This window comes from Mycosarcoma maydis, chromosome 13, assembly GCF_000328475.2.
Source record: "Mycosarcoma maydis chromosome 13, whole genome shotgun sequence".
NCBI lineage: Eukaryota > Fungi > Basidiomycota > Ustilaginomycetes > Ustilaginales > Mycosarcoma > Mycosarcoma maydis.
This window is the reverse complement of record NC_026490.1, coordinates 488,147-514,171: the sequence shown is the minus strand read 5'-3', so window position 1 is coordinate 514,171 and position 26,025 is coordinate 488,147. Positions and strand designations below refer to the sequence as shown.

The 26,025-nt window shown below is 55.7% G+C and overlaps 9 protein-coding genes across 10 annotated transcripts; 6 read left to right on the top strand and 3 right to left on the bottom strand.

The window, feature by feature from the left end:
- Positions 1–667: 667 nt before the first annotated feature.
- UMAG_04659 (putative glycerol kinase) lies at positions 668–2,200 on the top strand (the record flags this gene model as incomplete). The annotated part of the gene is made up of 1 exon (XM_011392635.1): positions 668–2,200. One exon carries the CDS (start codon positions 668–670, stop codon positions 2,198–2,200), a length of 1,533 nt encoding a protein of 510 aa, XP_011390937.1.
- A 664-nt stretch (positions 2,201–2,864) lies between these two features.
- On the top strand, positions 2,865–4,232 carry UMAG_04658 (uncharacterized protein; the record flags this gene model as incomplete). Its single annotated transcript, XM_011392634.1, has 1 exon — positions 2,865–4,232. The coding sequence occupies one exon, from the start codon at positions 2,865–2,867 to the stop codon at positions 4,230–4,232; it is 1,368 nt and encodes a 455-aa protein (XP_011390936.1).
- A 1,385-nt stretch (positions 4,233–5,617) lies between these two features.
- UMAG_04657 (uncharacterized protein) lies at positions 5,618–11,690 on the top strand (the record flags this gene model as incomplete). 2 transcript variants are annotated; one of them, XM_011392632.1, is made up of 2 exons in its annotated part: positions 5,618–6,595; positions 7,365–11,690. In XM_011392632.1, 2 exons carry the CDS (start codon positions 5,618–5,620, stop codon positions 11,688–11,690), a joined length of 5,304 nt encoding a protein of 1,767 aa, XP_011390934.1. The 2 variants fall into 2 exon arrangements, with proteins under 2 accessions (XP_011390934.1, XP_011390935.1); XM_011392633.1 differs by having other exon boundaries at positions 5,618–7,123.
- A 311-nt stretch (positions 11,691–12,001) lies between these two features.
- UMAG_04656 (uncharacterized protein) lies at positions 12,002–14,866 on the bottom strand (the record flags this gene model as incomplete). The annotated part of the gene is made up of 1 exon (XM_011392631.1): positions 12,002–14,866. The coding sequence occupies one exon, from the start codon at positions 14,864–14,866 to the stop codon at positions 12,002–12,004; it is 2,865 nt and encodes a 954-aa protein (XP_011390933.1).
- A 1,652-nt stretch (positions 14,867–16,518) lies between these two features.
- Positions 16,519–18,063, bottom strand: UMAG_04655 (uncharacterized protein; the record flags this gene model as incomplete). Its single annotated transcript, XM_011392630.1, has 1 exon — positions 16,519–18,063. The coding sequence occupies one exon, from the start codon at positions 18,061–18,063 to the stop codon at positions 16,519–16,521; it is 1,545 nt and encodes a 514-aa protein (XP_011390932.1).
- A 1,468-nt stretch (positions 18,064–19,531) lies between these two features.
- Positions 19,532–20,272, top strand: UMAG_04654 (uncharacterized protein; the record flags this gene model as incomplete). The annotated part of the gene is made up of 1 exon (XM_011392629.1): positions 19,532–20,272. The coding sequence occupies one exon, from the start codon at positions 19,532–19,534 to the stop codon at positions 20,270–20,272; it is 741 nt and encodes a 246-aa protein (XP_011390931.1).
- A 722-nt stretch (positions 20,273–20,994) lies between these two features.
- UMAG_11549 (uncharacterized protein) lies at positions 20,995–23,382 on the top strand (the record flags this gene model as incomplete). Its single annotated transcript, XM_011392690.1, has 1 exon — positions 20,995–23,382. The coding sequence occupies one exon, from the start codon at positions 20,995–20,997 to the stop codon at positions 23,380–23,382; it is 2,388 nt and encodes a 795-aa protein (XP_011390992.1).
- Positions 23,383–23,504: 122 nt separating this feature from the next.
- On the bottom strand, positions 23,505–24,983 carry UMAG_11548 (uncharacterized protein; the record flags this gene model as incomplete). The annotated part of the gene is made up of 1 exon (XM_011392689.1): positions 23,505–24,983. The coding sequence occupies one exon, from the start codon at positions 24,981–24,983 to the stop codon at positions 23,505–23,507; it is 1,479 nt and encodes a 492-aa protein (XP_011390991.1).
- A 436-nt stretch (positions 24,984–25,419) lies between these two features.
- UMAG_12278 (putative Dynein light chain 1, cytoplasmic) lies at positions 25,420–25,916 on the top strand (the record flags this gene model as incomplete). The annotated part of the gene is made up of 2 exons (XM_011392723.1): positions 25,420–25,714; positions 25,879–25,916. 2 exons carry the CDS (start codon positions 25,420–25,422, stop codon positions 25,914–25,916), a joined length of 333 nt encoding a protein of 110 aa, XP_011391025.1.
- Between the last annotated feature and the right edge of the window lie 109 nt (positions 25,917–26,025).

Sequence of the window (26,025 nt, the reverse complement as noted above, 5' to 3'; positions counted from 1 at the left end):
AGCACGGTGAACTTGGTGAGTTCAAACGTACTTGCGAATTTCGCTGGAGCCAGGCGGCTCGTTGGTTGGCTGGCTGGCTCAGCTGGCTGACACGGCTGACTGCAAGCGAATCGTGAATTGCACCTCAGCGTGCAGAACACGAAACAAGCGGCTCGAACAGTGACCAAATACCGAAGCATCACGGCCAAGACGCTGCTGCAACGCCCCAAGCCCCAAATTATTCACTCACCGGCACACTGCACTCGCTCCTTCTGCGCTCGATCGCACTTGTGCATTTGCAAGAGCAACTCGAGTTGCTACGATCCACGATTGAGTCTTGAGTGAGTGGGTCGGGCCAAATTCTCCGAAGCCCAAAATAACTTAACCGAACTGAGACGGTGTCCACGGTCGACGGATCGCGGCGACTCTGCTCTTGAGTTCTCCACCTGGATCGGCCTGATTTCAACGGACCTCGGACCTATTCCATGGTCCGATGCTTGCCTTCCGACCTCATCCGCATCAGATCTTCAGTCCGATTCCCTATCACCTCCAGGCGGCCCGTTCTTTCTTTGCTCTCTCTCTAGGCCAGCGATACCATACCATTCGCCCCTCCTTCGTCAGTTGCTCTTCGTTGAGCCATCTGCCCTCTCGCCTACAGCCCATCTTCCATCGCGCAGCCACAACCAAAATGCCGGATCTCGTGGGTTCGATTGACGCTGGCACCACCAGCGTCCGATTCATGGTATTTGACGAATTCGCCAAAGTGCATGCTTCGCACCAGATGGAGTTCAACCAGTACTACCCGCATCCAGGATGGCACGAGCAGGACGCACACGAAATCATCGACTGCGTGTACGAATGCATCGACAAGGCGCTCGCCAAGCTCGAAGAGGGCGGCAAGTTTAAAACATCCGATGTCAAGGTCATCGGTGTCACCAATCAGCGAGAGACGACCGTGGTTTGGGACAAGAACACCGGCAAGGCGTTGACACGCGCCATCGCCTGGCCCGACGCACGAACCACTTCCACCATCCGAAAACTCGAATCCCAGCATCCAAAGGGGATTGATGCTGTCAAGGAAGAGACCGGATTGCCGCTCTCGACCTATTTCGCTTCAGTCAAACTTCGTTGGATGCTCGACAACCTACCCGAGGTGCGCAAGGCGCACGACGACAAGCAGATGCTCTTCGGCACCGTAGACAGTTGGATCGTGTACAATCTCACCGACAAACAGGTGCACATTACCGATGCTTCCAATGCTTCGCGAACCATGTTCATGGACCTGCGCGCACAGACGTGGGACCAGAAGCTGTGCGATTTCTTTGGTATCGACATGGACATCCTGCCCGAGATCAAGAGTTCATCCGAGGTGTACGGCAAGGTTTCGCATGGTGCGCTCAACGGCGTCGAGATCGCCGGTATCGTAGGAGACCAGATGGCTGCGTTGGTGGGCAACAAGTGTTTTCAGCCTGGTGAGGCCAAGAACACGTACGGAACGGGTGCGTTTCTGCTCTACAATACGGGTGAAAAAGTGGTCTCGTCCAAGAACGGTTTGCTCTCCACCATCGCATACAAGGCAGGTCCGCATGCACCGGTGCACTATGCCTTGGAAGGCTCCATCGCTGTAGCTGGTTCGGCAGTCAAGTGGGTTCGCGACAGCCTTGGGCTGATCAAGGAGGCCAGCGAGATCGGCGAGCTGGCAGGCCAAGTCCAAGACACGGGAGGTGTCTATTTTGTCACGGCATTCAACGGACTCTTCTGCCCGTACTGGGACGACACCGCGGCCGGCACCGTGGTGGGCATCACTGCCTACACGGACAAACGACACTTCTGCCGTGCCACGCTGGAATCGACGTGCTACCAGACAAAAGCCATCCTGGACGCAATGTCCAAAGACTCGGGAGTCGCACTCAAGGCTCTCCAAGTCGATGGTGGACTGACTAACTCGGACGTAGCCATGCAGATCCAAGCTGACATCCTGGGCATCAACGTGGAGCGTCCCGAGATGCGCGAAAGTACAGCGCTCGGTTCGGCGCTGCTTGCCGGATCGGCGGTGGGATTATTCGGATGGGACATCAACAAGCCAGAGACACTCAGCAAGGTCAACACGGCGGGTAAGCAGGTGTTCGAACCCAAAATCGATCAAGAGAAGCGCGCCAAGCTGCTACACGGCTGGGAGAGGGCCGTGGAACGCGCCAAGGGCTGGAACGAGAACGCTTGAGCGCTTGAGCGAGGCTTTTCGAGTACAGCGCATAGAAGCGACGACGTAGATTTACTCTACTAGGTCATGCACATAATGAAGTCAACAAGTCGTAGCCACGCCAAAACACGTGGGGATGAGAACAATAGCGAGTGTCTATGGGCCGGTGGAACAATCAAGAATCATGAATGCTGCGGTGCCAGAGCTGCATGGATTGTCTGCCTCATGTTGATTGCCGCGCTTGATCAGAACCTTTGGTTACCGGCTCGTGCTGTGTTTTCAGCGTCGAGCTACAGTATACTCACGTGGTTTTCTCGCGACAGAGTGAGACGAGCTAGGTCCGCGAAAGCACAAACACAAACCAGCATATGTATCGACTTTGCGGACAAGCTATTTGACCCGATCTCCCGATTTGATTTGCTATAAGCTAGGCTTTTCCTGTTCCAGCTTCCGAGATGCCGAGGCGCGTCATCAGATCCGGACTTGGCTGAATCATATTCACGATTTGGCAATCGTGAATGCCTTTGCGCTGCATAGTTGGCTGAGAACCATCCTCTGTCATCTGGTTTGGCTCTCGCACAAAGACGGTGAAAGCAGGGCTGGATCGACAGTTCTGCTTCCAACTCCATCATCCTCAACATCACCAAGGCGTTGGTGCGTTTGAGAACGGAGCTCGTTGAGCAACATGACGACAATGACAACAGCTGCCGCCAAGGCAGCGGAGCCAACACGCACTACTGCAATTGCGTCGCTGCATTTGCTGGCTGAACTTGAAGGTCACTCTTCTCGAGCATGGCACCTTGCATGGAACCCCCGTATGCCCATTCTGGCATCATGCTCTGGCGACAAGGACGTTCGACTGCATGCCTACTCGTTCGTATCGACCACATCTGCACAGGGTGCATCTACGTGCAAGCATCCATCGTTCAACCTGCGTGAAGTGATCCCGACCGGCCACCAACGTACGGTGCGACAGGTGGCTTGGTCGCCGGACGGCAAGATCCTCGCTACTGCATCGTTTGACTCGACCGTAGGCATCTGGGAGAGGATACAAGACATCGACGGCTCATCGGAGCTCCAAGGCAATACTGACGCTTCTGGTCCCGTGGTACTCAGCAACGGTGGCGCGCATGTGGACGAGCCCGAGTGGGATTGCGTTGGAACGCTCGAGGGCCACGAGTCAGAGTGCAAATCGGTGGCCTTCTCGTATACGGGCGGCGTGCTGGCGTCATGCAGCCGAGACAAGTCGGTGTGGATTTGGGAGGTGCAGCCAGATGCCGAGTTTGAATGCCTGTCGGTGCTGATGGAGCATTCGCAAGACGTCAAAGTGGTAGCATGGCATCCGAACGACGAAGTGCTCGCATCTGCATCGTACGACGACGCGATCAAACTCTACATTGACGATCCGTCCGACGACTGGTTCTGCTACACAACGCTCACCGGTCACGAGTCGACCGTGTGGAGCATTTCGTTTTCGCCGTGCGGCAACTACCTCGCGTCTGCGTCGGACGATCTGACGGTGCGCATCTGGCGTCGGCTGGATGCAGATCAATGCGAAGCGCATGGGCTTCGACCCGAGGGCAAAATGGCGGGGCGAAGAGGCGAAAAGTGGATCGCAGTCAACATACTCAACGGCTATCACGACCGCACAGTGTACAGCGTCTCTTGGGGAGTCGACAAAACGTCGACGCGCCCCGGCAACCTCGGGCGTATCGCGAGTGGAGGAGGCGATGGCCGCATCTGCGTCTACGAGGTGACGGCGTCGGACGATGAAAAGTCGTTGCAGCCCAAAGTGGAGCTTATCGCCAAAATGGAGCGAGCGCACGCAAGTGCCGATGTCAACTGCGTCTCGTGGGCGCCAGAGAGTCTGAACGCGAGAGGTGGTACAACAGCAAAGATCGAGCAGCTGACGGACGAGGGTGAGACACTGAACAAAGGTGGTCAGCATGCGTCGCACGAGCTCATGTCGGACATGCTGGCTAGTGCAGGCGACGATGGCAGCGTCAAGGTATGGACGCTTGCCAGCTCTGCGTACGCAGCTACAAGCAAGTGAGACGGGCCGAGTTGATTATACCAGCAAATCGACTCGAGCTACCAGCAAGAACTACGTTGCTGGCGGCTCAGATCGTTCTTTGGAGCCACATCGCTCAATTCAGTATGGGACTTTGATAAACTGTATCGCAAGCCTCTTTCATACACGAGTTCACGTAAGTGTTTGCCGTTTTCGTATCAACACAGAGTCTCAACACAGATAGTGTGCGCGTGGTGCTCTGCTCGCATCTATGAGACGAGGCTGCGGTGGACTAACCCAAATGCGAACATGGAACGGCAGTTGATGTCGGTTGGTTGATTGATTGAGAGCTCTTCAATCACGAATCGTGAATATCGTGTCTGTTGATGAGTCACGAGTCGTGAGTGTGCGGGGCGTGTATTCGTCCGAGTGTTAAGGCGAGATAGTAGACCTTGCTGGATCGTTTTTTAATAGTTCGTGGTTGGGCCAGAACATGCCAACACGGATGAGGCGCCAATCGTGAATCGTTTATCGTGGATCCGTGGATCACGACGTGGGAGCAGTAGAGAGAAGAGAGGCACCCGAATCAGAATCACGGAAATACGGCGAAATTCAAGCGAAAAAGGCCAAATGCGCGTGCGCGTCTGTCGGCACTGAGCTGGAAATTGGTGATATTCGTGATTGGTGATTGGTGATTGATCGGTTGCCTCAGCAGCCCGCGACGACCAAAGTTGTGAGTTGCAAGCCAACAAAGCCAGCCAAGCCAGCAAAAGGCGGCAACGGCGGCCCATCATCAGTCGTGACGACAGACCGACACGCTCTCCAAACATCGCGCACGACGAATCACACCGATCAATCACAGAATCGTGAATCTCTCAAGATTCGGCTCGTCCGTACTCGTGCTTCGTGCTTCGTGCTTCGTGCTTCGAGCTTCGTGATTCGTGATTCGTGATTTACGATTCACGTTGCTGGATTCGTTCGTGAATCTTTGCTGATCACTCTCGCCTTCCCATCCATTCGACTTACCTTTGATTCTCTTTGAGCTTCACCAACTTGACCGCTTCAGCACAGCAGCCACTTCGGATCCGTAGCCGTCGCACTTCGGATTTAAGAGTGACAAGCCAGCACCTTGGCTCGCCGTTTCGCCACGCTGCGACGCGTTGTGATCCGTTCACCATCTGCAACGAGCCAATCCACTTGCTAAGTTACGCCAGCAAAGCGCGTCGAGCAAACCACTTTCGGGCGACAAGCTTTTGTCTCTCATCTCACCCGTCCTCGTCGAGCTGTATCACATCCAACTCTCCCGCTACAAGCGCGGTGACATGAACGCACGCCCCAACTCCACTCTCACCTTGGCAGTACTTCGCACAGCTGACTGTCGATTCACTCGCCGTCCTTCGCCTCTTCTAACTGCGTAATCAGCTTCCATGTCCGGTGGTCCGCAGCACTCTTTTCCGTTTCATTCTCAGAGTAGTAATCAGCACGACGCTTCCTACCCTTCTTTTTCGCCCACTTCCCCAAATCAGTCGCCTTCGGTCTACCCACAGCATCCCGGCGCCTATCCTCACCATCCTCACCACACCAACGCTTTTCCTCATTCAACTATCGACAATCACTTTGCGTCTGCGCAGCCTTCCTATTCATACAACCTCCACAATCACTCGGGCTACCATACAGGCCACATTCAGCCTGACAAGGCCGCTCACTTCCCGTCGCATCAGCAGTACGCATATCCGGCTTCGTCGTCTGCCTTCAATACCCACTCGACCAGCTTTGCTCCTCCCCTCGACGCAACAGCAGCAGCGCATCTGTCCCGCGAAACAGCCTTTTTGCAACCCAACTCGGCCTCTACCTCTCATCTTCTACCAGCACAGTGGAATCAACAGCAGCCACTACCACCCTCTTTGCTCGGAACTTCTTTCCACTCGCACTCGCACTCGCACTCGCCCTCGCCTCAGCCTGAGGCAAAAGCTTACCAAAGTCATCCTAGCTCGTCCCGCGACCAGTACTACCAGCACCAGCAAAGCTCGTTCGTAGCCTCGTCTCAGACGCCGCCAGCAGCGCAATTCCTTGTCAGGGCTGGAGCCGACCTCGAGTCCCCTTCGAATCCCTCGTTTTCCAACATCGACTCGACAAGCCTTTCGCCTCAGAAACCCGCCTTGCGCATCAAGCTTAGACGTACCTTCAAATCGCAAGACGCCAGCCCCATTGGCCAGCAAGCCCAAGCTCAGCTCCAGATCGATTCACCACCAATCAACAACATGCCAGTCGGACGGCCCACCAGGAATGCTGCCACTGCGGCTTCTGCCAGCATCCACAACTCCTTTTCCGATAGTCCTGGCCATCGTTCTGTCCGCACCCGCCAGATCAAGCAGCAACCCGGCAGCGACGAAGAATTCGAAGAAGTAAGTCAATCACGACAGATTGCCCATCGTAAAGTGCACCATGCCAACGATGAGGACAGCTACGACAACCATGATCATGACGACGATGAGCGAAAAGAAGCACAACACAGTGAAACTCGTGACAGAAGCCACCAAAATCAGGAGCAGTCCAGAGCAGTGTGGCCGCGTAGGACCCCGCGCATCTCATCTCTGCCGCTGTCAACACTGCAGTCGCAGCCACAGACGAGGCAGACGAGGAGACAGACAATTTCGCTCAAGTGTGGAAAGGCAGCAAAGCAAAAGGCTTTATCTCGCAGCAATGGCAGCAGAACTAGCAGCAGCAGCAGCAGCAGCAGCGGTGGCCTCACTCTGAACCTACAGTCTCAAAGAGTTGCACCTAAAAGCCCACCACATCCTGTGCGTCGCAGTTCCAGACTATCTCGAGATTTGCTGCCCCCTTCGAACCAGCATGTTGCACTTCCGCCGACACTGTCGCAGAACAGAGCGCGATCCTTTGAAGTTATAGACGAGAAGCTGAGACAGCAACTGGTAAGCTAGCTATTGCCCACAATGTGCAAGCAAAGACAAACGCACTCGGCGCGACTTGACTCCATCAGGAATGAGCCGACAAAGCGGACTACGGTTGGCGGCCGCTACATCAGCCGCTCTCGTCCACTCACATCGCCAGAGTCCAAATGACCTACTCACAGATCCTTTACGTGCTTGACATCTCAAAGAACGATCACTGACATCCCTCACTGGCTCCTATGGCCCGCTTTGTTATGTCCAGAATGCTAGCGAGCAAGATGACGAGGACGAGGACATTCAGCCCGACGCTGACGAAGACGCACAGGGTGAACAAGACATTCACGCCAAGCAACAAGACCACGAGGAAGAACAAGAACCCGTCATTTCCACCAGTCGCTCTGGTCGAATCCGTCGGACCAAAGTCACGAGCATGGCCGAGTCCGAAGCGTCGGATGCTGAAGACGATGAAGACGAGGAAGAAGTCGGACCACGCCGCTCCTCCCGACGTCTCAAATCCAACGCACTCGATGGTTTTGTTGCGGCTGACGACGAGGAAGAGGAAGACGACGAGGGCGAGTACGGAGCAAGACGCACAACGCGCTCCTCTGGTCGATTACAACGCGGCGGCGCTTCCTCAAACAGTCGCCTTGTTGAAATGGCTGCCAAAAAGCGTGCTGCGAATGGCCGCGGTCGATCCCAAAAGCGCAAGCCTCACGACGACGAGTACGAGATGGAAGGCGACGAGACTCCAGAAGAGGAGCACATCTCTGGAGCTGAGGACGATCCGCTCGACATCCACAGCGACGAGCCTGAGGGCAGCCAGGGCAAATCATACTCCCTCCGTCAGCGCAAGAAGGTCAACTATTCGCTCGTGCCGCCTCCAGCCTCTCCGCCAAGGGATGGCTTTGGTCGTGCCATACGCAACAATCGCGGTCGCAGCGCCAACGGAGCCTATGATCTCGACCCTGCCGTTAGCGGAGCTGCTCCTGGAGGTCCAGGCGTCGGCCTGCCCATGCCGTTCCCAGGACGCGGAAAAAAGGGCAAGGAGGGCTGGGATGCCTTGCCATCCTCCATGACAGGCAAGGACTACGCACGTATCTTTGGCGACCCCGTCGATAGTTCCGATGACGAGCTGCAAAACAATGCGCTGCGCAAACCAGGCGCACCTACTGCCCTCGGCGGCGGCGCTGCTGGCGGTCTGTTGGGAGCCGGTGGCGCTGCAGGTGGAGGTGGGCCCCCAGGAGGCTTGACTGGCTCCGGTGGCACCGACAGCTTTGGCCGAATCAAGAAGAGCGGCGATCCCCTGGCCGATGTTGACCCTCTCGGCGTCGACATGAACATCGACTTTGACAGTGTCGGTGGTCTCGACGGCCACATCCAACAACTCAAGGAGATGGTCATGTTGCCCTTGCTCTACCCAGAAGTCTTCCAACGCTTCAAAGTGACACCACCACGCGGAGTGCTCTTCCACGGTCCACCAGGTACCGGTAAGACGCTCGTTGCGCGTGCTCTAGCTGCTAGCTGCAGCACCGAGGGGCAGCAGGTTAGCTTCTTTATGCGTAAGGGTGCCGACTGTCTCTCCAAATGGGTTGGCGAGGCCGAAAGGCAGCTGCGTCTCTTGTTTGAGGAAGCGAGAAACTCGCAGCCCAGCATCATCTTTTTCGATGAAATCGATGGCCTCGCCCCCGTTCGGTCGAGCAAGCAGGACCAGATTCATGCCAGTATCGTCAGCACCATGCTCGCCCTCATGGACGGTATGGACGGTCGAGGTCAGGTCGTCGTCATCGGCGCCACCAACCGACCCGATAGCGTCGATCCAGCGCTGCGTCGACCTGGTCGATTTGATCGAGAGTTCTACTTCCCGCTGCCTTCGCTCGAGGCGCGAAAGAGCATCATCAACATCCACACGAGGAAATGGGAGCCACCGCTCGAAGATGACTTCAAGGCGCGCCTCGCCGAAGTGACCAAAGGATACGGGGGTGCCGATCTGCGGGCGCTCTGTACCGAGGCTGCGCTCAATGCCATCCAGAGACGCTATCCGCAGATCTACTCGACCACGGATCGCTTGCTGCTCGATCCCGCCTCGATTCAGGTGGATGCCAAGGACTTTATGATGTCAGTCAACAAGATTGTCCCTTCGTCGGCGAGAGCGAGCGCATCGGCGGCTGCTCCTCTGCCGGAGCGCCTGATACCGCTGCTCGGAGATGTGGTGCAGGATGCCATCAGCGTGCTCGACAGGATCCTACCACCCGTGTCGAAGCGAAATCCGCTGGAGGAGGCGCTTTGGGAGGACGACACGTTTGCACCCAAGGGTCTGACTTCTGGTCTCTCGGCAGCTGACAAGCTTGCAGGAGACCGGGGCTTTGGTCGCGAAATGCTCTTGCAGTCGTTCGAGGCGCAGCGTGTCTATCGCCCACGCATGCTTGTTCATGGTGACGTTGGCATGGGCCAGAGTGCCGTCGGTGCTGCTCTGTTGCAGCATCTCGAAGGCTACCATGTCCAATCGCTCGACATCGGTACGCTGCTTGGCGACAGCGCTCGTACACCCGAAGCGGCTATTATCCAACTGTTTGTAGAGGCGAAGCGACACAAGCCGAGCGTGTTATACATTCCTGGTATTGTCCACTGGTCGCGCTCTGTCTCAGACAGCGTCAAAACCACGTTTAAAGCGCTCCTCGATGGTTTGACGGATGCAGACCCAGTGATGCTTCTGGGCATTGCCGAAGCACCTTTGGACGAGCTTGATGACGAAGTTCACTCGTGGTTCAATTTCTTAGACGATGATTTGGTCGAGATCTCACGACCAGACGACGAGAGCCGACGCGTGTTCTTCCAAGAGATCTTCGACCATATCATTCGGCCACCCACCGAATTTCCCGATGCTCTTCCGCGACGCAAAAGGGTGCTTGAAGAGCTGCCAAAGGCACCGCCTCGCCCACCGCGCAAGCTCACGCAAGCCGAATTGCAGCAACAGGTGGAGAACGACAATAAGCTGCTTGAGCATCTCAAGTACCGCTTGGGTCCCGTTCTTGCCGAGTTGAGAAAGAAGTTCAAAAAGTTCACTCGCGATGTTTGGGATGAATACAACCTTCGGGAGCTCACGCAGGCATTTGAGTGGAAGCGCGAGAAGGGCAAAATCACCGTCGAGCTGCGATACTACGAGCCCGGAGCTGCGGCTCGAATGGCGGCCGAGGCGGCAGCCAACGACGAGGCGGAGGATCGCGCGATGCTCGAGACCGAGGCGGATAGAGCGGCAAAACGTGGCATCACCGCAGCTCAGTTCATGAACCCTTCTGCGAATACCATTACCGAGGTCGGTGCGGAGCAGACTGACGAGAGTGCATTTGCTGGAGAGAGGGTGGCGGCCAACGGTGCGGTTTTCAACAGTACAGCCAATGGCGTTTCGGAGACTGCTGGTGATGGTTATGGCACAGCCGACGGTGGTGTTCCGCCTCCGTCCTCCCAGGCGGTTGGCGTTGCCGCTGGCGATGCTTTTACCATGACTCCCGCCACTGCTGCTGCTGCTGCCGATGCCTCTTCTGCGTCTGGCGTCGCCGACACCTCGATCGCTTCTGCGTCCGCCGCTGTAAACGGCAACGGCAACGGCAACGGCAACGGTGATGGTGTCAACGAAGACGCAGACTACCGCACGCGCACGATGCCCATCTGGACGACCAACCTGGAAAAAATGCAAAAGCGACTGTACTATAACGGCTATCTCTCGTGCTCGGCATTCATGGACGACATCCAGAAGATCGTCGAGAATGCAGAGGAAGCGGCTGAGGTGGATCAAGATCGGGTGTTCCGAGCGCACCAGATGCGCAATTTGGCGATTGTGTTGATGGACCAGTACATCGACGCAGGGTTCCGAGAAGAGTGCGATCGCATGGCGTTGCGACAGATGGCGAGGGAACAAGAGGCGCGTGATGCGACGGAGAAGGCGAAACAGAGCGCAGAGGAGGCAGCGGCCAAGAAGGCGGAAGGGGTCAAAGGCGAGAGGGCAAGTGCTCGGATTGCGGGTAAGCAGCCCGAGGTGGCAGGGGAGCTGGAGAAGGAGAACGGCGACAGGCTGAATAACAAGAGGCAGAGGAGCGTGAGTGGACAGGCTGCGGCGACTGAGGCTAAACAAGCTCTAGAGGCGACGGATGCGGTAATGGCAGATTCAGGCGCAGACGAGGAGGAGGCGAGGAAACGCGCACGTATTTCATCGCCATCGAATGTCGACATGGACGGCGCTGACGCTGGCGCTGGCAACGACACGGCCACATGTGGAGAGGCAGCTTCTGTGGTCCCTGCTGTTGGCACGATTGAAGCTGGATCAGAGCGCGAGCCGGCCGAGCCACAGGCCGACCACCCACCGCTTGTCTACACACCTGCGGCGTACGAGGAGCTGAAAAAGCACATGATCACATCCTCGGCGCACTACAACATTGACCAGCTCTCGCGGCTGCGCGCCGCATGCTTCAACGCCATCTGGTCGCACCGCAGCGACTGGCACCGAGACGCTCTCATCGCGCGACTCATCCAGATCTCCAACAAGTCCGAGCTCGCCGTCCGCAGAGAATCACACCCCAAACCGACCCTGTAAGAACGTTATTTGAACCAGCATCAAGTTACAATACACCATTTCCACATTCACCACCCACCATTTACATTGGTTGTCGTGTGTACAAGCACCAAGCACCAAGCGCCGAGCCGCCGAGCCGCCGAGCCGCGGGTATCCGTGATCCGGCATGCGCCATGCCTCGCGTTCTCAGTTGGATCGCGAGATCTCGCAGTACGCATCGTGAATCCACGTGCCCGTAGCCAAACGACGCGAACGAGCGATGAGACAGCCGACCGCTAGCCTAGCGCTAACCGGCGAGCGGAGTAGACGGGACGGTGCGATGATGGGGTGCACTAATCGAGCAGCGACTCTTGCACCTCGGAGAGGTCTCGTCTTTGTTTTGAGCTGGCGAGTGGAGCGAGTGAAGGCGAAGCGGGCAGCTGTTGCGCGTGCGATGAGCTGGCGAGCAGTGGAGACGCCGAGAGCGATGACGCCGAGCTGAAGCGGCCTGTCGCGTTTGCGCCTGTAAGCGCAACGCCGCTGCGCTGCGATGTGAGGCCGTCCGTATCAAGCGCTCCCGCGGAGACGTTGAGACCGAGTGAAGCTGTCGGTCTGCCTACACACGTTTGTACGCGTGTGAATCCGGACCGTAAATTCGTACTAGACCCCAACCTGCCCTTGGTCAACCGCAACGACCCGGACGAATTCCTAGCGATCGTGCCCCTCGCAAACCCCATCGGCGCACGGTATCCGTCCCGCGAAGCAATGCTCCTGCCCGTCGTGACCGACCTCCGATCACCATCCACCTCCTCGTCCATATTGCCACCCCACAATGAAGCCGCCTGTCCCTGCCCCTGCCCCAGCTCCGAATTCACCGAATCTGCACTCCTTTGCATCGCCAACCCCAAGCCCGACGCCGACGGCATATCGTACAAGCTTCCCAACCTGCGACTCGCCACGGAAGGACTCCTACTGCCCTCGGCCAAATCGATATCGTCCACCAGCTCCTGCACCCGGTTCAGCTGTGTGCCAAAACTCATCTCGTCGAAAATCTCGTAGTAGCGTTCGATGCAGAACCTCAGAATCGAGCCCAACGTTGTCCCACCCTGCGCAGTATCCGATACGCACAACTTTCGCATCGTTGGCGAACCTCTCGGCGAGCTCTGTACCGACGCCGAAGGCGTCCCACTCGCCATTGACGCCAGTCCTTCGACCCGACACATGAGAACGTCCTTCATCGCATTGCCGCTCGACACCAGATTCGGCGCTATCACAGTCGCCAAATTCGCCGCGTCCATCTTGTTGGTCTCTTGATGCTGCGACACCTTGTGCAGCAGCTCGAGCACGTAGCTCAGCAGCATCCCCGAACACGCCGGTTCGATCGATGGCAGCAGTCGCGTTCGTAGGTAATCAATCGTCTCGAGCGCCTGCGTCTCTTGATCCGAGCCCAGAGGAGGAGCAGGGCACGCACGGATCAACGCATACAGACTTGCCGGGAAGATCGGTCTCGGCAACGATCGCAGGAACACCTTGAGCAGCACTGCCGGCATGTGCGGATCGCGGTACTGTTCCAAGCTGACCGGATGGCCTCGATCGTAGCTCTCCTGCGCCGTTTTGAGCAGTGCCGACGACGGTGATCTTCGAAAGATGCCCTCCACCTCGACCGGTCGAATGCCATCAAAGTCACCCAAGATCGCCTCGACACAATCCCTCACCACCCTCGGCACGCCACCGCTCTCTCCGAACTCTCCCATCAACATGACCAGATCCACACCAAACACCTTTTCTGTGCCACCCTGACTCGTCGCTGCATCAGCATCGCTCGGTTTCGCAGGCAATGTCACGTGCTCCTCCCACTTGGCATTGTACTGCAACACCTCGGGCGGGATGTCGATCTGGGTGAGCGGTACGCACTCGGCCAGCTTGGACAGCGTATCCAGCTGCGAGACCTTCTTGGAAAATTTGGGCGAGACGATGTAGGATCCGGTAGTGACCACCCTCATCAATGATTTGGTGAACAGAGTGGGATGGACGATGTAGAGCTTTTTGAGGTTCTTGCGGAAGCGGCGATCGAGTCGACGATAGGCGCGCCAGATCCAGCTCCAACCAGGACGGTGGTGTCCGCCAGCAGCAAAGTAGACGACGGTGTAGTCGTTTTCGACAAACAGATCCAGCGTATCCATGATGCGGTCGAGGAGCGCGTCGTAGTCGACTTCGGATGGATCAGGCAGACAGCAGGCGGCAAGAACGACCATAGGACGAGTTTCGTAGTCGAGTCCGGCCTGGAAGACGATGCGACGGACGTACGAGTCGAGCTTTTCGATGCGAGCGATGGCCTCGGTCCAGTTGGCCGCTGGTCGCGAGTGCGTGGGTGATGAGGGGTTGGGGTCGGCAGAAGTGGTGGTTGTGGATGATGGCCACAGGAAGCCGGAGCTAGGTCGAAGCTTACTGACCGAAGGCTTTGATTGCAGCCTAGATAGCGTCGCATACGCTCCGCTTGGAGATTCGTCCTTGAATGAGGGCGACGTGGGAGGCAACTCGCGCGATCGAGACCAAGAGGGCGATCGTGGAGCGGGTGTGTGTGGTGGCGATGCGGATGACAATGGCTCTGCAGATCCAGGCAGATCTTCAAAGATGCCGGCAAGTGGTCTGCGGCGTGGTGAGGTGGTGGGTGAGAGGCCTGAGCCTGTCGACACTGTTCGGTCTCGTCTTTGGGGCTGCTCGGATGCCAGCGTACTACCGCTCGGATCCGACTGCACCTTTTCGGCGCTAGTGGTCTCTAAAGGAGCCAAAGGACCAAAGGGAATTGCCGCCCTCGAGCGCCCGACTTTAGCTGGAGAGGCACGCGTCGGAGAAGCCGACTTACGCAGATTGTTTGTCTTTTGACGTGCCGCAGCCGGACCCCAGCTAAGCAAGTTGCCCCAACCGCCGGGGATGGAAGGGGTGGGAGAGTGGTGAGGAGTGCGATTTAAAGTGGGCGGCGGCTGAAGCCTAGACGGCCCGCTCTCGTGTTGCTGTTGCTGTTGCTGTTGCTGTTGCTGTTGACTGTATGTACCCCAGAGCGAAGCAAAGACGTTGGAGAGGGTTGCGGTTGCGGTGCGGTATCCAGCGACAGGGGTATGATGACCAGAGGGCGAAGAGATGGGCGTGTTGAAGCTGGAAGAGCCAGGGGAGTCTTGCTCCTGGTCGAGACCGACATGAGGTGGTGATGACGGCATGGGTGCGAGGATTGCTGGCATGGAGGCCGAATCGCCAACGCGAATGGCAGTGAAGACGAATTTGAGTGCGGGTAAATTTCCGCTATTGAGTGCGCCGCAAAACTTTGACAGGAGAGGGGATACCAGTGCTTGATCGTAGTAGCTGATGAACGATGATTTGCAAGAGTGGAAAGGTCGGGAGGCAAGAGGGAGACGAGCGATATGCCGCACGACTCACCAACTGCGCAGAGACGAGAGTCGTGAAATGTGGAGAGCAGCAACGGTGAAAATACAGTAGCAGGCACAAGCCATTGCATGCGTGATAGTCATGAGTGTGAGTTGCCGTGGCTCGTGGCTGCTGCTGTACGTGTTTCAGCTTGGCTCTTGTCTCAATCAAACACGGTATGAATTTGAGCACGAAGCGCGAGGCTTGTCTGATGCGCAGAACACACAAACAGAGAGAGAGAGAGAGAGAGAGAGAGAGAGAGAGAGAGAGAGAGAGAGGAGAGGACCCTGAATTGCTTCTGTCTAGGAGCGACATCAGCCTGAGTGCGCAATAAGTTAATCACGAATGCACATGATTCGTGATTCGTGACTCGTGACTGCACGTTGTACATTGTAGGTAAAGTTCTGTTTGTGGCTTCTTGACCATCACCCATGACTGAATCACCCGCCGATCGCACGCTGTTCCCATTTTATCCAAGCCGATCGGGTCATCCGTTTTCCTTTCCTTTCGGATGAGGTTTATCACACGCTCGAGTCTGTTTATCACGCTCTTCTCCGATTGACCCCTAAAAGCCTCGATGACTGCTAGCGTCGGGTGTGAGGACGCTTCGGCTGCGTTCCGAGCGCAACAAGGCTCACCCGACACGAACGTCGAGTCGATTTGTTGGGGCTAGCATTCGTCATTCACGACGAGCGGCGGTCGAGAGCAGCGAGACGGATGAAGTTAGGGACAGGGTTCAGCGACAGCCAATCTGTGAATGCAATGCGCTTCTGGGCTCGATGCGCGATTCCACTCAAAGGCGTGAACCGCATTCGAAAGCTTTCAGGTCTCGTGATTCGTGAAGGGCGGAAAGAATCACGAATGGAGCGCAACCATCTCCTGAAGAGTCTCCAGGACTCACAGACTACAAAGTCGATTCAGAGACCAGTCTGTGAGTTGCAAACTCTTGCTTCTTGCCACAGCACGGTATCGGGGTATGTAACAGGGTCTGAAACGTGAAATTAATTCGTGATTAACGATTGATGGCTGGTCCAGAGCCACGTGAGCCAACAACAAACACAAAATCGTGAATATTTTGGCACAACGCATTCACGATTCACAACTCGTGACTGCTTGTCACGTCAGCCAAACCAAATTCTCGCACGCCTCTTGGCGAAAATAGGGGCACGCTCAAATCGTGAATAGCCGACCCTAAACCGACCAATGGCCACGAATCACGAATCACGAATGGAAAAGGCTATCATGTATCTCATCGATGGAGAGAGAATTCACGACTTCACCCTGCCATTCGCTCAGGACTAAACGATGACAGGATTCGTCATCTAGCAAGCTCAGACAAGTTTCCTTACTTGCCCATTCTACCGATCGCTTCAGATAGATGGTGCAAGCTTACGAGTGTCGTCGCGTTGTGCTCTTTCTGGAGTTGATGGGTTAGCGTATTGCCTTTTTATCCACTAGCTACATTCATCTTTCGCCACATGAACCCAATCAGACATGTACCGACCAGCGTGACTGCCAATTCCAGCGAAACAATGCTAAACTGACCCACTTGATACACCGTTGCGCCCCACAGTGCACCGGATATGCGTCCCACGTTGTTGCTCAACTGGATCACAGTCGACGTCAAGCCGTTGTACTTGGCTGGTAGCTGTTTCGACAGCAATGCAAGCGTGATGGTCGTGAGGGCATTGTATCCCAGGCTCACAAAGAACCAGCTGGTAAAGAACGAGCCAAAGTTGAGCTCCTCCAGCCCTGCCAGTTTCCCGACTGCCGACTTTGCCGGGCTTTCCAACGCTCCCATATGAAGCGACAGTCCGAACAGGCCGACCAACGTCCCTCCAGCCAGAATCAGTCGATCCTGAATGTACTTGGCAGCAAACACCAGCCCGAAAAGAATCGGCATGGTTGCCAATCCGCCGAGAGCGATCACGTTACCCGCATTGTACTCGGTCCAACCGAAACGCAGATGTCCAAAGATCGGGATGTTGACTTCCCACGCCCCCAGAACCAAAAAGTTGACCATGCTGAACCAACACATGGTGATCACCGAAAACTTTTGCGTCGAATTGAGCTCGCGGAACATGCTTGGTAGCGTTGGATCTTGGCGAACCAGCATTTCCTTCGATCGCCTCGCTGCCGAGGCTGGTGCCGATAGTGCGGAAAGCTCCATCTGCGCTTCAGCCTTGTTCGTCACCTCAACAGGCTCCCGGAAGACGATCCACGTCACGCCGAAGAACATCGCGAACACGCCCACCATGACCCAACCCGACGCTGTGAATCCGTTCCACAATCGATGCTCGTCGGTCATAGGTCTCACTTTCTTAGACAGTAGACCGCCCACGTACGGCCCCACCGCCATGCCTGCTACCTGAGACGTCACCAAGCACGCCGCCATCATCGTCCTCTTTTCCGTCCCCACCACCGCCGCATCTGTGAAATAACTCTTGACGTACCGCCACGATACGAACCCGGCACCGATCAGCATACGACCGCCAAACATCAACCACGCCGTATCTGCCAGTCCTGCAAGCGCGTACACCACTTGCCCTAGTATGATGCATACCGCGCCAAACAGAATCGGAAATCGATACACTCGATCATATCGCATCGAAAACGGCACCAGCAGTAGGCCCGACACCACGACCGACACGCCCACCGTGAGACCCGAAAACCACGTGGACGCTCCTAGCTCGTTTGCGTAGTTGGCCGACGTCGGCACGATGATGAAGAAGGTCATGTTGAGCAGAAAGTTGAGAGCTAGTACGATACTGCTCTGCGACAAAGGCGGTACGTGGTTAGGCGCAACGACTGGGTAGAGCAAGTCGATTGGCTCAGCGTCGTCTAATGTGGCAAAGCCATGGGTGGGTGTGATGGACCGTTCGATATGGTCGAGGTCCGCGACGCCTGAAAGCGCACCAACTGACTTGTTGTCGACCAAAGGTGTGGTTCTGCGATCAGCCATGACAATGGCATCAGGATCGTGAGCATTCATGGCACGTCTTGTTACCCATGCGCTTGGGACGACCTTCGTGGATCGTGCGTATATATTGCGAGTGTTGTGCAAGCGCAGTGAGCATGAGTCATTGATGCTGGGACCTTGGCCGCTAAAGTTATGTCGTTGCTCTCATTACTGCACGTCAAGACACCAGGCACGAGGGTTTCTGAGCGCTGTATGCCGAACAGTCGTGAGTCACGAGTATGACTCTGACGGTTTCCTACGGAAAAGACGCGCCAAGTCTCGTATACCCGATCTGCATCGGGGGCCTCTCTCTTGTTGCACCAACACTTCTCAACTGAAACTACTAACTCGCGCATGCAAACACCAATCAGCCAAACGAGTCGATGAACAGCGTTTAGAATTAGCAACAATATCAAACGTATCAATGCGAGATGTTGCCAGTCTGACCAGAATCCGTCGACTGGGAAAGGTGAACCCCGTAAGTAGTAAGCACCTGTTACAGTAACCTGCTCAGGATTCACCCAGCTATCCGCGCCGACAAGACCAACAATGAAACCAGACATGGCTAGCACGCCCAGCAGCGTAGCGAATGTGTAGAACGCCGTAACCACTGAACATGCCTCACCTGCCAAACGAATGGCAGATGATTTACTTTTGGACCCTCACCAGGAACCGCTACGGCTTAGAAGAGCGCATGGCGGGCAGAATTAGGTCCAGTTGAAGAAGGGAGAAGGGAGATAAGAACGACGCACGGATGAAACCAGGAGGGAAGTGAGACTCAAGAACAGGGACGTGGGCTGAGAGAAGTGGAGAGTTGGATCAATGTTTGGAGAAAGGGACTCAGGCAGGACTGGGCACGACCGACCGATGAGGCTAATAATAGGAACCGATCGGAAAGCAGTCGATGATTGAAGAGAGCAATGATGATGTTGATGTGTCGAAGCTGACTTGCAAGGGATGGTGGACGTAGAGAAGTGGGAAGTAAGAAGATCAATCAAGAGACACGAAACAAGCTTTATACTCACGACTGTAAGCTTGCTTGCCTTCTATTTTTCGTTTTCGTTTTCGTTTTCTTTTTTTCTTCTTTCTTGGCCATAGCTTCCCTTCCAAAATTGGGGGCTCACGTGATGTGGGTGGCTGGGGGAATCACAAACAAAGTGCATCGTGAATCAAGAGCTGCCTTCTCCACTTTCTGAGCGTGTCAATCTTCTCGTCATCAAGAAGAGTAACCATCCGTATTCGTTGCACCCATCTTTTTACTTACTGGCTCGCATCAGAACGGATTTCGATAGTCGGTCCATCTATCGCTCCCGAAAGACCATCAGAAGGTACTTCCCAAAGGATATCTCTGCCTCTGGAACCAAAAAACCTCTCGTTCCATTTCGCATCTCTCATCTTGCATCTCGCAACGGCTCGAGCTTGCCCTAATAGCCAAGGAGGACAACTGCCGAATTAGGTCCCATATTTGGTCCACAACATCACACATACACAACTGGCGACCATGAAGCTCACGCCCGAACTGCTTTCACGGAGCAGCTCCTCCATCAACACTCTTCGGGATCGCGAACTTGATCTACGCGGCCTCAAGATCCCAGCCATCGAAAACCTCGGAGTGACACGCGATCAGAACGATGCGATAGACTTGACCGACAACGACATCCGATACCTTGGCAATTTTCCCCTCTTGCAACAACTGAAAACGCTACAGCTGGCCAACAACTTGATATCGCGCATCGATCCACGCATTGGACACTCGCTGCCAGCATTACACTCTTTGAACCTGACCAACAACTGTATATCCGATCTTTCCGAGCTCGTACATCTCAGCAAGTGTCGTCGGTTGGAGTATTTGTGTCTGATGGGGACGCCAGCGAGCCGCGAAGCACAGTATCGCGAATTTGTCATCTGGAAGCTACCACAGGTGCGCGTGCTCGATTACCAGAGGATAAAGGACAAGGAGAGGGCACGGGCCAAAGATTTGATGGAGACAGAGGATGGAAGGCCAACGGCGTTGGCAGCAAACATCTTGAAAAAATTAGGAGCGAGCGCCATGGATGTCGACGTCGATGTGATGGTCGGAAAGCAAAAGACATTCGAGCCAGGAAGGTTGAATGGCTCTTCAAGACGATTGTTGACAGCAGAGGAGCGCAAAGCCATTGAAGATGCGATAGAGAGTAGCGAAAGCCTGGAAGAGATTCGAAAGTTGGAAGAGCAGCTCAAGATGGGCCACACTTTCGTGTAGCCGGCGTGCTTGCTTCCAGTTCCAATAATCGCAAATGCTTGCTTCTCCCGACAATCAGGAGTGGGGCTGTTATGTGCAGTGTGCCACAAGGGTTCCTTGTGCTTCTTGCAACGACGTGCCTTTGTATCAATACCTGCTTCCTCGCTTCACAGCGTCGACATCAACATCATTATCATCGACAACAAGAGATTTGAAACCGTGTGCTGATGCGTCTGCTCGCCTGCTCCCAGCAATAGTCAGTCGGTAGCGGACACAGACTATGTCACTGTGGCAATCACGAATAATTGGGGCTTTGATCATCAGCTCGCGGCGAATTTCCGGCTTTTTGGCCGTGGCAAGCTGCGACGGGCGTCCACGATTCGTGATTCACGATTCGAGATGGTAAATTTTTGGGCTGTTTCTGGCATCTTTCTTTTCTTCCCGCGGTCAGACTCAGGTCGGACCCAAAAGTCGAGGCAGCAGAGCGCAGCAAGGAGAATTCGGGTTCGGATTTGGTGGCGAAACAGCCCAACACACGAAATACGAAATCGTGGATTGTGTGGATCATGGATCGTGGATCGTGGATCGTGAATGTGTAATATTGCTCGAAATGCTCGAAATGTGATTTGTAATTGGATGCGAAATCCTTCTTCTCTCCGCTTTGGACTCGACCCGACTCGTGCTCAGCTCCTCTTCTGTCCACATCACCATACTCATTCCTTCATATCCCATCCACTCCAATGATGAGCTGCTGGACTACCTCGGCCGCATCTGTCCGCGCTGTAGCACCAAGGCTGCTGCGTGCACCAAGCGCTGCTTCTACTCTTCCAAGCCAGTTGCTCGCCACCTCTATCAGCCGTGTCGCCACAGCAGCAGCATCCTCCTCCTCTTCTCCTTCCTCCTCAAGGCACATTTTTTCGTCGGCTAGACTCAAGAACAACACAGCTGCACCTTCAAAGACAGTTTCTGGCCAAGATATTTCGATCGCATTGGATGACAAGGGACAAATTCCAGCAGCGCCCTACTCGCAGTTGCCCCTTGCCGGGACTTCGCCCTCGTACAAGGTGCATCTGATCGTGCACCCCTACGACCACCCTCGACCGGTCGAATCGTGGCCTTCCCACCTCGAGTCCGTCTCTCCCTTACTCTCGGAGCTCGAGAGCCGCGCTAAGAAGGGAGGCAGCCTTGAGGGCTATGGCATTTCGTTTTCGTCTGGTGACGGCCGCACCGGCACCGGGACCGGGACCCGTTCCGAAGCGTTGAAGCCATGGGATGCGACCACTTCGCGAATGATGCGCAGCGTTCCCAATTCAGCGCAGGAGCAGGAGCAATTCCTAGTCTACGCTTATACCACCAATGGCACCATGGCCAAAGTCGGTCCCATCTCACTTGCCACGCTCGACTCTGGCTCGCCGTTTCGCCAACGTATTGACGATGCTCTCGCCTCTGCGCAGCCTCAGACGGGACGTGCCAAGCAGGACGATGAGACGCATGTGTACGTGTGCACGCATGGCGCGCGCGACTGCCGTTGCGGTGTCGCCGGAACCGCCGTGTACGAAGCTCTTAAAGACGAGGTTCGCTCACACCAAGCCTCGATCATCAAGAGTGGCAAGGATGCACCCAAGAAGGTCAAAGTATTTGCCGTCAGTCACGTCGGTGGACACGCGTGGGCGGCGAATGCGCTCGTTTACCCACATGGTGATTGGTACGGCAACTTGAGGGTAACCGACTCAAAGCTCGTCTTGCGCGCTGCGCTGGCACCTGCCAGTTCGATGCACGACCTCGACGATTTGCGGGAGAGACTTGTACACTGGCCACGATGGCGTGGCAGGTTGGGGCTCAGCAAAGCAGCACAGCGTGACCACTATGCAGAGTGGGGCCCACCCACCATCAACACGGCGCACATCACGCCGCGAAGCAGAGGGACAGCCAGCTCGGCGCGATCTCGGCCATCTTTGGCTGCGCTATCCACACCTGGGCATGCTCACGCGAGCACGTCTTCTGCAAGGACGTATGCCACAGATGCGTCTGACAGCAAGAAGAAGGCGCCGTCGGCACGGATGGTGGCGTTCAGAGAGAAGCTCGCGGCTGATCTGTCGATCGATGACTTTGCTGCGGGCGAGGTGGACTCGATCATGACGTCTGCTTCGGCGTCAGGTCGAGTGCAGATGGGTCGAACGGGAGAAGCGCGGCTTCCGTCTCATTTGAAAACCAAGATTCCGACAGGCGCCAACTACACGCGCATCAAGTCGGACCTTCGCGGTCTTGGGCTTTCCACAGTATGCGAGGAAGCGCGATGTCCGAATATCGGCGAATGTTGGGGCGGGTCTGGAGGCAAAGATACGGCTACGGCTACGATCATGATTATGGGCGATACGTGTACGCGAGGCTGTCGGTTCTGTGCGGTCAAGACGTCTCGTGCACCCGCGCCGCTCGATCCGCACGAACCGGAGAACACAGCGGAAGCGATCTCGCGCTGGGGTCTTGGATACATTGTTCTCACCTCTGTGGATCGGGATGATATTGCGGATGGCGGTGCAAGTCATATCGCCAGTACCATCTCCAAGATCAAGGCCAAGTCGCGCAAGATTCTGGTCGAGGCTCTGGTGCCTGATTTTTCGGGCGATATGGCGTGTGTAGAAAAAGTGGCGCATTCGGGCGTCGATGTATTTGCACACAACGTAGAGACCGTAGAGCGGACAACGCCTATGGTGCGCGATCGACGTGCCAAGTATCGTCAGTCGCTGGCTGTGCTACTGCATGCGAAACAGGCGAATCCGGCGTTGATCACAAAGACGTCGATCATGCTTGGATGCGGCGAACGCGACGACGAGGTCGAGCAGACGCTTCGCGATCTCAGAAATGCACACGTAGACGTCGTCACTTTTGGCCAGTACATGCGTCCTACAAAGCGACACATGAAGGTTCACCAATATGTCAGTCCAGACATGTTCCTCCACTGGCAGAAACGCGCCGAACACCTCGGCTTCTTGTACGTCGCCAGCGGGCCCCTAGTCAGAAGCAGCTACAAGGCCGGCGAGTTCTTCATCAAGAACGTCCTCGAACAGAGAAACAGTGCACACAACCTCTATCCCACCTCCGAGCAAGCTGTCCAGAGCACAACCTCATAGCCCACACCAGTCGCCAATGCCAGTTGATACCGTGTTCTTTTCCAATACTTGTGTGAACCAGTGGAATTTACAGATGCATGAGTGGTGAGTAGCGCGTGGTGCGCGAAACATTGAGCAATGCGTTAAAGCTCGCAACGCGAATCATACAGTGTCGACGCCGACGACACACAAGGTAGCGAGATGACCTCGTCGAGCAATTCGCATGTCGGTACGCGCACGCTTGACAAGCTGGACGTGGATTCGAGATCAAACTGCGAGCTGCTTGCCGACTCGTCGTCCGCTTCCACATTCCACTGGTCCCACTGGTCCCACTGGTCCCGCTCATGCGCATCATCGACAAACGTACACCAGTCTTGAAACTCAAACTGCACATGCTCCCTCAGTGTCTGCTCGACCATCCCGGCTGCTCCTCTCGCCTTGACCGTCCAGACCGCCGGATCGCCGTCTAGATCCATATCCTCCACGAGATCGGCGTTCCACAAAACCCTCAACACCGCTTTTGCGCGCACGTAGCGTCGATGTTCGTACTCCAACGCGGTATTGGCGTCTACCAGGAAAGCAGAGTCGAACAGACGTGGGTTGGTCGACATGGGTGGCGACGGTTCACGTCCGCCGAGTGCGACGTAGAGCGGGTCGATGAGTCGGAGTGTTACCGTGGTTCGCGTTGAGGTGCAAGCCAATTCGAGCTGAGGGAACTGAAAGTACAGATCCAATTCGCATTGGCTTTCGCTGTCAGAGAGAGTGGTCGACTCGCAGCTGGTAACGTCAACCTCCTGTACAGTCTTTCCCTTGTTCGCAGCAAACAGAAAAGCATTTCCAGCAAGCTTTTCACCGCTGAACATCGCTCCGGTCCTTCTGGGGCCCGGCGACTTGAAAGCGCTTGCAATCGTCCTCGCTCGCACAGGCTGCCTTCCAGCGAGCCTCAGCTTATCTTGCACCTCATCGCCTGCCAGCCTCATCGCCAGCGGAGCGTGCACGATCAAATTATCAAACACCCTTGCTCCACCATTCGAGAACTTTCGCGCAGACTGCAGCCCCACACCGCCTCTCAGCGGCGAGAGCGCCAGACGGCCTGCTGCGGGCCTGGTGCCAATTCCGCTGAGCGTCCCGCGAGCAAAGCTGACTGACGCGGTGTTGAGCTGCGAATAAGCCGTGCGCGCAGAGTGAGTGGACGTGCGCTGCACAGTTGATCGGAAGGCGTCAATGGCACCCTTCAGCAGAGGAGAGCGCACGCGGTACGCTGCGCTAAGCTGGGTGGATCGCAGCGCGCAAAAGATGTTGGAGAGCAAGACATGGTGTGGCTGAGTGTGCTTCGCTAGCGTGAGGCGGACGACTCGTGCAGCTTGAGGGAAAATGCGCTTCAGCAGAGCGGCCAAGGAAGTGGTGCGGCGCAGGTTGCGTGCTGAAGCAGTACTGGAGTGGATGCTTCTTGTCGTGAGGATTCGCGAGGCGTGGCCGAGGTGGACGCTCGTCAAGTGGATAGAGTGGAATGATCGAGGCTGGAGCGGTATGGTAGCGTTGTTGAGGCGAGGACGGGAGCGCGCCTGACCGACGGCACGCATCAACGCACGCAGCCGACCTGGCGAAGGTCTTGTCAGCATTATCGCAGATTGAGTGCAGATGCTTGCTGATGGTGGTAGTCGATAGCAACGTTTGTGGGGTCTGTGGCAAGGATGAATTAGGGTGGCGAACAACAGGGTCCAATCGTGAATTTGGCGCCCACTGCTGCATTGCTGCATTTGTGGTTGTGGCACTCACGACTTGAAGCTTGCAATTCGAGATTGCTGCATGCACCGCCATTTGTTCATTCAGCCTAACTTAACATACGAAATTTAGCGACGGTGCGACATAAGTCGCGATTCGAGCTGAGTGATGGGAGCTTCTCGTACGAAAGTCTCGAGTTTACGCGTCTAGTGGTTGGTGTTGCATATTTATGTGTGTTGCTCGCGCATGAGCTTTCTGTTGTAAGAAAAGTGTTGGTCTGTATCTTGTCTTGCGTCTCCTCCTCATATCACCCTCGTTTTCAGGCCAGCGACAATGTCATCTGAAGCGCTCAATTCACCGCCTGCCACTTCGGCGCTCTCCTCCGAGTCGAGTAGCAACGTACGGAGTCTCAAGCCCGTCATCAAGAATGTCGACATGTCCGAAGACATGCAATCGGAAACCATCGAAATCGCGTACGACGCATTGGAAAAGTTTAGCGTTGAGAAGGACATGGCAGGCCACGTCAAGAGGACCATGGATCAGAAATTCGGTCCTACTTGGCATGCCGTCGTGGGTCAGAGGTATGGAAGTTACGTAACCCACGAAACCAAACACTTTATCTACTTTTGTAAGTCGCCATACCATCAAGAACCAAGCTAGCTACATCCTCGCACACCTCCGTAGCCAACCAGAGCTGAGCGAACACCAAGCTTACCTTACCGAGTTCCATCCTCTTGCTTTTCCTTGTCCGTTTTAACTCCGTTTCGGCTCCGTTTTGGTGGTTCGAAACAGACTTGGGCCAAATGGCCTTCCTCCTTTGGCGTGCGTAGACGCTCGCTATTGAACACATGATTTTTCAACGTGGCGCAACTCTCGAAACAATCACGAATGTTTCTGTTTGGCCAAGAACAATCTATGCGTGTGTACAAACAAGGGAGA